The sequence below is a fragment of the Erithacus rubecula genome (genome assembly GCF_903797595.1).
Source record: "Erithacus rubecula genome assembly, chromosome: 6".
NCBI classification, from domain to species: domain Eukaryota; kingdom Metazoa; phylum Chordata; class Aves; order Passeriformes; family Muscicapidae; genus Erithacus; species Erithacus rubecula.
In genome coordinates, this window is record NC_136688.1 from 7,033,513 (window position 1) to 7,047,183 (window position 13,671).

The 13,671-nt window shown below is 34.9% G+C and overlaps 1 protein-coding gene across 1 annotated transcript in view; it reads right to left on the reverse strand.

The window, feature by feature from the left end:
* Window positions 1-4,921: 4,921 nt before the first annotated feature.
* Window positions 4,922-13,671, reverse strand: part of PDE3B (phosphodiesterase 3B) — an 80,095-nt gene continuing 71,345 nt past the window's right edge. Inside the window, exons 10-16 of the mRNA XM_079308059.1 lie at window positions 12,832-12,943; window positions 12,004-12,117; window positions 10,168-10,367; window positions 8,809-9,012; window positions 8,412-8,573; window positions 6,870-7,119; window positions 4,922-6,538 (exon numbers count right to left, since the gene is read on the reverse strand). Coding sequence (XP_079164185.1) covers window positions 6,312-6,538; window positions 6,870-7,119; window positions 8,412-8,573; window positions 8,809-9,012; window positions 10,168-10,367; window positions 12,004-12,117; window positions 12,832-12,943 — 1,269 coding nt within the window. The 3' untranslated portion in view covers window positions 4,922-6,311. The remainder of the gene's footprint in view (window positions 6,539-6,869; window positions 7,120-8,411; window positions 8,574-8,808; window positions 9,013-10,167; window positions 10,368-12,003; window positions 12,118-12,831; window positions 12,944-13,671) is intronic.

Here is a 13,671-nt window from a genome sequence, read left to right on the forward strand (position 1 = left end):
GCTTTATAAAGCCACTTTGTGGCATTTTCAGATCCTGTTCCATTTTATTTTACATTCTGTAAAGACACACCACTTGTCTCAGGGAATATACAGTCTAAACTGCCACGCTATAGAGCTAAATGCAACATAGCTTAATATTGCCCTTATCTTACCACAAATTCTAGGTATAATCTATAAAATGTTCAAGCTCTTTGTGCCATAATGAACTTCATGATTATATAGAGGCTGTAAGAATAATTCATTGTTGATTGGAATAAAATTTAGTGCTAAGAGCTGAGATTTGTCTAAAAATCCCTACTCACTTATATTAATTCTTTTGCTAAGTATATGAATTACATCATCTTCTAAAGCATCCAACACCTTCCAATGTCTTAAATATGAACTTTCTTAAGATCTAGAAAGGCCCACAAAACTTGATAAGTATTTAAAATACAATTAGCTTTAGCAAACTAACTTTAGATAATTATATTTTTGAAAAACATTTTGGCTACTGCCTCTCCATTTATTCACAATATGACAATTAGACTGATTCTTATATCTGGCTGAGGTTCAAATCTTGTGTATTTTTTTTTTTTTTTTCCAGAGGATTCTAGCTCTCTCAACAAATAAAAAGACTCTTTCTGGTGGGAGATGAATTATGGGTCAAACACATTTAAAATAAAAAGGTTTTAATATTTACTGACATAAAGGAGTTGACACCTCCAGTTTTTGTTGTTTGAATGTTATTATTTCTATAACTGTCCACATTTTCCTCTTGGTATTTAAAGTTTGCATATCAGACCTCTACTCTAGTCCTAGCATTTAAAAAATAGGTTCAGAAAGGATCTCAACCAGTTATGCAGCTCACTCACTGGTCCACTAACAGTTTTACTAAAAGCTGTTTTTCAGACTTTTTGATTTGCAGAGACTTTCTTAATAGCCCAAGACAATCTATTTCAGTGAGTCACAGTCCTCTCAATCCTTAGACAATCAGTCATCTTTGAGCCTTGCTACCTAAAGGTGTTACTTCTTGTCCTAAACACTTATAAACACTGAAAGCATTATTCTGATTATGAAACAGTCTCATAAAGCAACCTTAGAATATCTCCCTTGAGTCTCATTTTCTCTAGACTAGGAGAAAATACTTTTAATTAATTTTATCGTTCTCCTTCTTTTCAGGCCCTGTCATCAGTCTCACTGGTCTGTGCTGTAATTCTGCAATCTGTCTAAAGGACAGGTGTTTTCCCTGGGGTGTGGTATCTGAAATTAGAAACAGTATTTTTGTAATAACTTTGTTATGATGAATTGGATGAAATTATTACAAACCCATTCTCAAAGACAGAGGGGCTTACTTACCCACTTTGACTGAAAGAAAGCTGAGTTGTTATGAGTCAGATAAACTGGCAGTACTACAGATTAATAAATTCTAGTGGGATGAATGTCATGATTAAAGAAAGAGGCATGCTAAGCCCATTTGAATGACTATATATAGGAGCAAGTTTTCACATCTGACTGGCACAGGAGACAAAATCTGCACTCTGCTCCTCATGTGCAATAATTAATGTCAACCCCATCCTCAGTATTTTTGGTATGATACCTGCATTTTAAGCTAAGCATTACCTTTTGTTTTATATGCAATTAAAATGAAGATATTTTGATCTCATTCAAGGTGCAAAGGGTTCTGCTGATCCAGAGAGATGAGTCAGAAGTGACTCATCACCTGTTTTTTTGGCAGGATGTTTAGAACATGGACAAATCACAAGGTGAATGGTAGGGATCATTTGAAACACCATGGTCTCTCACCACTACTTAAAGAGTGGGTTAATTAATTTATTTTTTTTCCCCTTCTGAGACCTCACAGATAAACCAGCAGACAGAAGGTTTCACCTCACTAGAAGATTTTTAGTCTATAAGATTCCACAGATGACAACATTCTGCCTGGCAGCACAGCCTGTTTAGTAGAACCCACCACAGACCACCTGTGATCTCTTGAAGTTCAGAAATCGAAAGGTGACTTGTGGTGCACAGATTCCAAAAGAAACCTTCCTGCCAAACATTCCTGGTTGTGTTGTGCCCTTCTTAAAGGGTGTCTGAAGTGTCACACAGAACCAGCTAAGTGTCAGTCACATATCTAAATCCAAGTGCAATGGAATGGTTTTTCTGTAGCAGCTTAGTCCATCCTTTCTTTCCTCTTTCCTCTAAAATTGTGTTATTCCTTCTCATTAAGCAGAGGACAAATAAACTGATTGCTTACAGCCCTGTTAAACTAAGATCATATAGAGAACAGTTAAAAATTGTGGGTTTTGTCAGCTTCATCCCTAAGAATCCACAGTATAATTTTATAGCAAGCTAAAGACTTACTTCAGAAGATATCAAAAGGAAAATTCCTCATTGGAAAAGTGAAAGTAACTCATTAACTCACTTTCCTTAACATAGGCATGACTGAAGCAGCATATTGTCCAGAGACACAATTCTGAAGAGAGCTGGAGGGAAAAAAAAAGCAGAATAAATACTGTCTTTATCATCCTTTTTATACCTCATTTAACCAACTTTGTATATTTGTATTCTCTCATCTAATCTTTATTGGCCACTGAAGGACAATTTCCTAAGACTTGTATCACATCTTAAGTTTTGATAATTGCATCATTTTTTCCATTACCACTTTCATTTCATTTCTAAAAACCCAAGTATTCTGACTTGATAAAGACATACTGTTTCTGTAATATTTTGAATAAAAACTGGCCTGAGACAATAAACAGTGTCTCCCTTCTGAATATCTTTATATATATTTGTATATATATGTATACTTGTGTGTCTGTGCCATCCTTACCTCTCTTTCTAGTTCTCATCATCCAAGCTGATTCCATCCTTCTAGACCAAAACATCTCTCAGACTGGGATTGCTCCCACACTCACCAGTGCATGAGACACTTACAGTTCTGCATCTCAAATGATTTTTTTTGACAAAAGGGGAAGTGCTGCCATGTGTGTTGGTGCCACAGAGAGTCACAGGATGGGGCAGGCACGGATTGTGTCCAGATGTTCTGGAATATCTCCAGTGAGGGGGACTGTCACACCCTCCATGGGCAATAGCACACTCTGGATTACCCCAAATTCTGTCTGTGCTTTCAAAGGAAACAGAAGCCAAAATTCAACTACATGTAGACCAGGAGCAACCACCAAAGCTAAAACTAAATTCTTCAAACTCCTTTTGCCACTGCCACTGGCTGAGGTTAAAACTGGATGTAAATACAAAGAAATGGTTCTATGTATAGACCAAATCAAGTCTTACACAAACTTTGTTAGTCTGGACTTACCTTAAGCAATGCTACATCTTTCCTTTCATTTTGAACCTGACACTCACCATTTAACTTTGTCATGGAGGGAGAGCTCACAGGAAGAGGTTCCAAGTTATTCATTTTGACTGGTTTAGCAACTCCTTCACATCCAGAGGACTCCACAAGCACAGAGAGAATTTTGTCTCTACAGAAAACGTGGTAGGTCTAGTTCTGTATGTATGGGTACAAGTAATCCAGCACACATTGTAAAAGAAGGCAATGAGAAGATGGGAGACTCAAACCTGAATATCATACATAAAAGTTGCATTTTTGCATGACATAAATTTCAGTGTAGGCTAATTTGATTTACTTCTTGGTGAAAAAAAAAAAAAGGAAGGGAAAAAAAAAGAGGTAATGTTGCATTAGAAAGTGTTTTAAGTGTGTATTTTAATTGGGTTCCTTTGTGTGGTTTTCAGCACTCCTCAGCATCCCCTGGTAGCTGTGAATTACTGAAATGTGATCACAGATTGAAGAATTTAAGAATTGCATGCCTTATGTGGAGAGATATTATTTTGGTCAAGAGCTCAATCAACATCCAGATGATCCTTCATAGCCATTTTTTCAAAGATTTAAGACACCTTTAGTTACAGCCACTTCCTCTTCTACAAACATTCCTGAACCAGCCTTTGCTAACTTTTTCCAGTCTTTTCCCTTTGCTCTTAGAGTAACAGTTAGTGATATACTGTGCACACATATAAAACAGGCACTTTAAAGTGGATTTAGAACACATTCATAATTAAACATACCTTTGAAGCAAGTTATTGTAACCTGGAAATGTCTAACTGGAAATACATACTAGCCTACATATTAGTTTATTGAATACTAGCTTGCTGCTTGTTATTGGATTTTAAAATTGCTTCAGCATTCCTAAAGATTTTAAGAGAAATCTGAGATAAAAAAATTGCTGGCAAAGATGTCACCAGATATAAATCCTGTCAGTGCTCTAGTAAAAGATAAAATCTTAATTTTTATCCTGTTATACTTTTGTTATTTTTAAAATAATGACCTTTTAACATGTCATGTAAAATAATAGAACACTAATTTTAGACAAACTAATTAGTATAATCTTTTCAAACAAAGCAAAATGATGTTAAACAGTATTCAAGTGATATTTTATGTACACAAACACACTATCTAAACACAAAATGCTGACAATACTTCATACTGAAAGAATCAGAATTTTTCTAATCTTCACATTATCTGTAAGAAGAATATATGACCAAAGAAATATAAAATGCAGTGTATGATCAGTAAGTGCCAGCTTCAATTGTGCAATATTTTATTAATGACAGAAATATCTGGTTTAACACTGCTTATGTTACAAAAAAACTGCAGTGATAGTGATAATGGCAGCAAAGGGGAATTTGGCACTGAAGATATAGAAAAGCACATTTCAGTGGTCTTTTAAGTGCATCAACAAAAGGCTTATTAGTGAAAAATGCAAAAAAAGAAAACCAAACCCAAACCTTTCAGTTATTTAAACTGGCCAATGAAATAGCAGATTGAAAATCTGTGTAAAATAGTGTAATACAGTTTACATGAGGTTATATATTTTTTTTCCCGAGTCAATTGATGCAAACACAAATATGCTAACACACATTTAGAAATAGCACACGTGCATTTGGGTTTTATTCAGTTCAACTACACAGCATTTAAGGGTTTTGTATTAAAAGGAGCACTTTTAAAACTAGGCTTATCTGTGGCTTGCTTACCTGTAGCCTAATTTATGACTTTTTTGTTTGTTTACAAATTAGACCTACAATGCTAGTGTTTCTAGAAATACATTGGGGTGGAATGTGTAAGTTTGTTATTTTAAAACTCAGCAATCTAAAATGTAGTACAGTACAGTGATTTTTATCTTGTATCAGGCTTTACACAAAGTTTCCACCTTCTGGTTTCCATATGTGTATTTCAGGATGTACATCAAACTTGAAGGCAATAAAAGCTGTGTCTGTGATGGAAGAAAAAGTGTGGGGCAAATTAAAATAGGCATTTTGAAACAGTAGTTTATGTCTTTAAAAAAAAAAAAAATCTTTAATTCTCCTAAAGCTTTACATACAAAGAATAAATGAGATACGATCTTATTTCCTTAAAATTTAATATGGGAAATGGGTGCAAGATAAAAATCTATGATGTGGTTGACTTGTTTTTAAACGTGAACCTGAGTAAGGGCAGGAAATACAACATTACTTATGACTAAAAGAATAAAATTCCTTCATAATTTAAGTAGCTGAACAGGTTTTTAATGTTCTACCACAAAACAGCAAGGCAACAGATGAGAATGGCCTTGTATTCAATGAATTATCATGAACATCCACTGCAAACCTGAATATTTTCTGCAAAAATAAAACATCAGATTATGCACAATAATAAAAAGCATCAGAAATAGATGCACCTGGATTTTCTTTCCTCTTTTTAAACCACAAATATCAAGATTCAGCATTTATGTCACAGTCCTTGAACAGTTGCTCTGAGATGACTACATGAAGCACACTACTGCACTAAGTAGACACCCCACAACAGGCTTGCACTGCAGCAGTAACATAGTTTTCATGTAGGCACAGACTTTTTTCTCATTCATGTTCAAAAACAACATGAAATAAGCAACTCAAGACAACATTAGGATTCATCCCGCGGTTCCTTGTTAGCGAAAAGTTCTTGCCACTTTGGTAATCAGTCACTGAATGTTTTTTAAAAACTGCAGGTACCTCAAGGAAAAGAAGAGTTCCATATTCAGCAAAGGCAGCATTATATCAGGATATTTTATACCAACTAAGGCATAAAGAACTTTGCATCAGGGTATACAATACTCAATCTCTGAATAAAGTTCTGTATTCTGTGTGGCGAAAGTGCATAGGAGTGGGATTCCACCAGAGTGAAAAGAATCCTCTCACAGTATTAAGGCCTTTCAATTTTATGTGAGCTGTGTCAGGCTGAAGTCAGCACAGTGGAAAAAACATAGGCTGTCATCACACTGGACACCACTGGAGTTCCCTTAGCATGTCTTGTCTTCTCCTAGCTGTCGTTCATCATCTTCATCAGCTTCCTCAATAACCTGAATGTCATCTGCTTGAGGTAAAGATGAGATTTCAGTCAGCAGTTTGGCTCCTTCTGTCTTGTTTTTTTCTTCCTCTTCGATCATTTTCTTCCATATTTTGTGGTTTTCACTGAGGTGGTGTATTAGCTGGCAAAATATTCGTCTACCTTTTTTCCTTTGAGTTTCTGTAAAATTAAAAGCAAATTGGATTGTTTGACATTCCAAGAAATTGTATTTTACACATACAAAACCAATGGCACATTGCAAGCAAGATGCAGTAAATCTGAGTAAGGCACATGGATGATTATTCTGAGTATTTAAACAGTGGCACAGCAAAGGATATTAACAAGTTTCTCTCTTAAATTGCAGGAATAAATTTTCTATTAAAAGAGGAAAATTTACAAGCAGCATAATAGCAAAATCTACAAGATTTTTACTGCACAATTTCAACTGTCACTGATATGTCTGAAGCTACTCAAGGACAACTAAAGCAACAAGTAAAACACAGAAACTTACTTAAAATAAGATCATCTTCCATTTCTTCATCATCACTCTCTAACTGTGCACCATCATCATCTTCAGTGCTTTCTGCATCCTCCTCCTCTTCATCAACCCACTGCCCTGGAAGTAATCCAGCTGCATTGTAGGAATTACAAAGGGGGCCAACTATGTGAGTGATGAAAGATTCCTGCAGTTTTGCAAGCTGGGGAGAAGAACGATCCATGAAGGGGCTTATAGGTAATCCAAGACTTGCTTCCTCATCACCCTGAAAAAGAAATTTAAAAAATTATCAGAATACCTCACAAAATTAGCTACAAATTCTTATTTTAGAAATTACTTTTAATGAACTGAGAAATCTCCAACTTCATCACGAGGGGAAGTGCATGGAAAGGCACTGATCTCTTCTCTATGGTCACCAGTGACAGGACCTAGAGAATGGTCTGAAGTTGTGTCAGGACAGGTTTAGGCTGGATATCAAGTAAAGGTTCCTCACCCAGAGGTTGTTGGGCACTGGAACAGCTCCCTGGTGCAGTGGTCACAGCACCAGCCTGACAGAGCTCAACAAACATTTGGATGGTGTAATTTTTGGGGTGTCCTGTGCAGAGCTAGGAGTTAGGCTTTGGTGACCCCTGTGGCCCCTTCCAACTCAGAATGTTCTATAATTCCATGAACCATCACATGGATTGTATCTTTTTACTGAGGAGAATAATTGTATGGACTAAGTGAATGAAAATATAATTAGGTCAGTTTAAAATAAAGACACATTGTGGCTCAGGCTTGCACAGTCCATAACCCTCCCTCCAGCTTTGCTTGGGTCTGGATGGAGAGCTAATTCTACTGGAGAACTATTCTTGTTCTTCTAGAACTATTCCTCTGCCTTTACAGGATGGTTTCAGAGGAGGCTGAGATGCAACTTCAATTGCTGAGTTGATGAACTGAGAGAGTGGCAGAGTAATCAGCCATAGCAAGGCATGATGGCAATGGCATCCCCTGCAAGGCCACAGAAGAATGAAATGAGCTATAACATCCAGAATAAAGTGGTTTGTTTTGTTGTTTTGGTTTTTTGGTTTTTTTCCCCATTTTACAAAGTGGAGAAGAAAAATATTGAATAGTTGCTCATAGAAAAATCAGAGCTATAATTACTTATCTCAACACTTCCAAGGACCTGATAGTTTTAGAGCTGCACAGACATTTTCAGTCTTGTGAATTTTATACATATTCTTTCACCTAGAAACACACCTGGGAACTTAACTTCCAAAAGTGAAAGAAGTTATTCTGATTTATCAGCATCATCCTAAGGAAATAAACTCTCCCCCTCAAAAATCCCCTAGTATCTGAAAAATGGAGAATATTGGCTGGGAGCTTGTTTTCTAACACAATTACTAGAAACTAAAAGATCATGCTACTAAGCTACCTGTGCAAATACATTTCAGAATATTCAGAATAAGAAGACAGAAACACGTTACCTGAAAGAATAAAGCTTAATTTAGTTAAACCACTGGTAAAACAAAGAACCAAGCATCACTAAAAAAAGAAAATTGCTCTTTCCATACCCACCTGTTCATAAAATTCATTGACAATGCCTTCAGTCCACTTCAGATGCAGGTCTCTGATTTTGGCTGGGCCATTGATGTCAGCCAGTTTGATGCATATCTGGCAGGCCAGCAGGCGATCGTTTTCATTGCTCCATTCTATGCCATTGCTGTTCATGTCATTGACCTGGGGTGGCCACAGACATGGAGTTAAAACTATTCAGCCATGGGTTTATTAGGCAATCCACAAACCATCTACAATTGGTTGATACAGAGGAAATACTCTATTTGCATTTTAATAGCTTGAATTTAAATAATATAAAACTTTAAATGCAAGTAATTAAAACCAACTATTACCGAGAAGCAATGATAACATCAGTATATCAAGACCAGATCAGTGCAGATACTAAAGTGGAACAAACCTTGGCATTAAATTCTGCAAGGAAATCAAAATGCTTCTTGAGGTCTGTGGCAAGGATTGCTTCAATCACTAAGAAACGAAAGCGCTTGAATTCTACATGATCGAGGTTTGATAAAAAGTTGTATTCTGGTCGTGATAAGAAAAGATTCCAGGCAGATGCAGCATGGTGATTTTCCAAAACTGATCTGTCATTGTAGAGAACAGCCTACAGGGAAAAAAAAAAAAAGTTTTGTCTTCTAATTTTGGGGTTAAAGTGACACAAAAATGACAGATGAGGGAAAACCCTCCCAAACTTAACCATTAGCAAAGTTCTTTTTTTCTTTAAAAGTCCTTAACAATGTCTTAGTAACAGCTACATTCAGACTGTAGGCACACATACACAAACCACTTAAAATTTTGCACAGTGTATGTCAAAAAGAAAACAAGAAAATAAAAAATATATATATTCAAGTACATGCTTTTAATTCTTTTTAATTGTGTTGGAAAAGCAAAAACAATAAAAAACCCCAACCCAACATAAACAAAGAAATAAACAAAAAACCATACAATTAAAAAAATCCCACCAGAAATAGGACTCCAAAACACAAGAACTGTGGAATAGAAAATGGTGCAAAGTATCACTAGTTTTCAAAGGGCTATGCTTAATGCTGATGCAGAAATTTTAACTGTAAACAAGCTAACTAAACAGTTTCAGATTTTACTCACAGCTTCTACACTTATATAAACACTCTATAAAATAATTGATCCAGTATATATTAAACAGGACCTGAAAAAACTCCATTTTGCCAATGTTTTTTGCAGTTTTTCAAAGAATGCTTGTATTTTGGAAACTTGGTGATGTATGTCTGTGTTGTTCTGTTTTGTTCCTCCTTGTATGCTGTTTTCAGCAGAAATACATCAGTGCCTACATCCTAACCTCTCTTTGTAATAAAGAGTTGTTGAAAACTGTTTAGAAAGTTCACTTTCAAAGTCCTTATCTCCTAACAGTTTCTGATCTGTTGTTGCTGATGTTGTTATTATTATTTAAGTTTCTTGTCTGTAACTTCCTAAGAGAGATGCAATTAGCCATCATAGACTCATGCTCTCCATGAAATAATAATTTACTCTATCCTGCACTGATTTATGTTGTTATTTTCAATTTTGCAAAGTGAAAGTTGCTTCTACATGCATACACACAGAACATATCAGAATTTAACAGGAAAGACAAACAAAAATATTACACAACTATAGTACACATTAATTTCCCCATTCCTTAAATAGGCCCTTAACAACTTAAAACTTCGAGACAGAGAATAGAAAAAAATTCTTTCTATTGATTTCAGAGAGAAACAAGTAATTTTCTGTGTGAAGAGGTCTTTACCTGAGGTGCATTTGTGGCCACCAGGAAAGCATTTGTACGTCCAGGATGATCATAGTCATGCATGGCAGCTGCTACATACAAAGCCATCAATTCCAGAGCAGGAATATTTGATGCCAGACACCCATAACTGTCATCAACAATAGGACAGCTTTTTGAAGAAGTGTAGATGACTTGACCTGGGGTAATACCACTGGATTCATCTAAAACAAAAAAAAAAATTCAAATACAAAACCAGAATAATTTTCAGAAGAGTATTTCATTGATATATGTAATACATTATAAAAGTGTATGAACAGCCAGACACTATTGTAAACATGGCATAGTTATCCTTGCTGTCCTGAGGCTGAATAATTGGAGAAGACTTGTATTTTAAAAAAGAATAAAAGTCATAATAATGTTTATAGATATACTGACAATTTTGAAGAAAAGTGCCATTGAGTTGCAAATTAGTAGCACTAGCAGAGCATTCTACTGTTTGTCTCCAACCTGAATTAAAAGAAAAGATTAATCAGCACCTTCCTTACTATTTCTATAATTTGCCCATTTCTTGAACTTGCAAACCTACAGGAAAACCTGGAGGGGGGCAGTGGAAACTACTGCAAAATGAGTTAATTCCATTAATTTAGAAATATATGCATGATAAGAAGATTCACAGTTTTGCTATTCTCTTTCCCATGGACAAAGTCACTGCCTTAAAAAAAAAAAAAAAAAAAGAAAAAGGATAGCACTTATTTCATCAATGCATAATATAAAAGGAATTAATTTGCCTTAATAGAATAAGCAGGGATTAAAAACCCGAAAATATTTATACCAGGAGAGTTTCTAAGCAATAAGATAATAATTATTTTAATTTTTTTCTTTTTTTTTTTTTTTTTTTTTGAGGACAATAAAATTATTTTTTATCACTTTTCTTCGGTTAAGTCTCCAGTTAACTCCCATCCTATTTAACACTTGGAGAAAGAAAAGGGAATAGGATGCAATCAATAGATATGGGTAAAAAAGGAGAAAATTCCAGCCCTTTAAAAGCCATATGACCTGTCTCTTGTCTTTTTCTACTACATATATAATACAGAGTTCTTGGAGAGTGCTTCATTTCTCATTTTCATTTTTCTGAAATACAAACCTTTTAGCATAAAAGTCTATGTCTACAATATTTTTTTGAATATATATCCTTTACTTATAGGATACAATTTGATAAAAATTACAAATTCTAAAGTTAAAATTTAGTTCTATGATGTCACAGACAAACATACTTCATTGGAAGTAACTTCCCACATTTGAATTTGGAGGTATTGTTTCCTTTTCAGGATGCTGTTATGCAGTTATTGTTGGGGTAATCACTTCAGTGCTTGAAAGTCTGAATGTGATACCCAACAGATAATCCTAAAATATTAATTTTTATACTAAAGCCATTAAGGAGAACTTCAATTAAGTTAAATACTTTGGTATTTTTTTCTTTGGTCTATTTAACTTTCCAATAAAGTTAAGAAATATTAGCCTAATGTATTTCAAATGCTAAAAATACCCTGACTATGGCAGAATACAGAGGTTTCATTCAGCATAGAAAATTTATTAAGTGAACCAGTTTTCTTGGCTAACAAACTAACCATTACTCATCTAATAATTTTTCTAAAAGTCAATTGCATGATATTTCTGAACGATGTGTGCTTTGTGATTTTTTTTTTCTACTGCCTTATATTAAAGTACAAAAAAAAAAAAAAAAAAGTGAGTCATAAGAATAATTAGATATTTTCTTCCAGAGTAATTTGGTTTACCTGCTGTAGCTGCATTACAGAATTCTTCAGCAAAAGAAAAGTAAGCTGTGGGAACACATACCTATGTCACTGTCCATGATGTGCTCGTTAGGGATTTGCTGAAATCCAGGGATGGGCCGTGTGGTCAGGTACCACACTGCATGGAGAACATCTGTGGCATGGATACGATTGTGATCTGAAAACCAGCAGGGTAACAATTTAAAAATATTATCTGAAATGTCCTCAAAAGGAATCATGGAAACAACCAACAACAAAAAAGGAAAGTAGGAAATTCTGATTAAATATAAAAGGAAAAGTGGAATTTAAAATGTTAGTGGTAGATATATGTATCACTGCATATTTTTAACAAGGCAGTTAGATAAACATCAATCATTGTCTATGCACACTTCATCCCACCTGGGCCTCAGGAAGGGATTAAATGGCCTTTTAAATCAATAATGGTGAGGAACAACCATGGTCTGCAATCTGATGCCTACAAGCACCTGGACTGGGCAAACATCTGTGGAGTGGGGAAGTGCGTTTTCTGTTCTGTTTTCCAATAAATTTGGCTGCCCTGCACAGCCAGGCAAAAAACTACCATAAAAATTCTCTGTCTTCTTATTTTATTAAGGACCTCACCCAAATTTCTGTTAAATCAGCAATTGCTCTCCCATTGACCCTAGTGTGTTTGATTCAACCACTAATTCAAATTCTTTAAGATTATCTTCAGACCCCAAATTAACAAATTCATTTTTAGAGTCCACTCACTGTATCCTGCAATCCATTAGACCCATTCTAAGCTCTGTTAAGTGCATTCATTAAAAACACACCAAGCTGCCTACAAATACAAGTGCAGACACCAAAGGAGAGACACAGATACCAAATTCCACATTAACCAGGGAGCACTTACAGGGAATATCTCGGTAGCCATTTTCTAGAGCACAGAAGTAATTCATGAATTCTTGAGTGGGGATTTTGAAAATCTCAAACAAGCCAGTGTCTTGGAACAAGGAGTAAGTCACCTAAACAAAGATTAAAATGAATTTAAGTCTGAAGATATATCTATGCATGTCCTGCATTTTCAACTTGAAAAATATTCTTGTTTTTAAAATTTTATTTGCCAACAGATTTGGAAATCACTGAAATTCCACTGTCAGAGTGCTACTATCAGAGAGATATATTCAATAAATTTTTAGCACAAAAATGCAGATTTTTATGATCCTCTCAATAAGGAATAATAAAAGCTTTTATTTCAGTGACAATTCTATGCACGACTGATTTTTAATAATATACCCCAACATTTTTCATAGGGTTAAATAAGTCATGCCCTATTCCATTAGTGACCTAAAAAGAAGAAATTTATATTCTGACTTATTATTCAAAACTTCAAATTATTTAATTATAACTGCAGAGTCATTAATATTAAAACAAAACAAGCAGAAACAAACAACACCAGCTCCCCAATACTGTGGTTGTTTTTGAGACTTTGGCAAAGAGATCCTATTTCTTGTGTTTATTATGATTTATCTTGAGTGTTTGTAACAGAGTGAGCTGGTAAATGAAGTATTTCAAAAAGGTCCTTCCACATATGTCTATAAACCATATATTATGGTTTATATGTAGAACTTACTGTACTTTAAAGCCTAATCCCCCTCCAAGGGTGCAAATAATTAAAAAAAAAAATTTAAAACAAGTCACTGCTACTCATTTTCATAACTTTTTCCTAGAGAGGAACAAGAAGTTCTAAAGC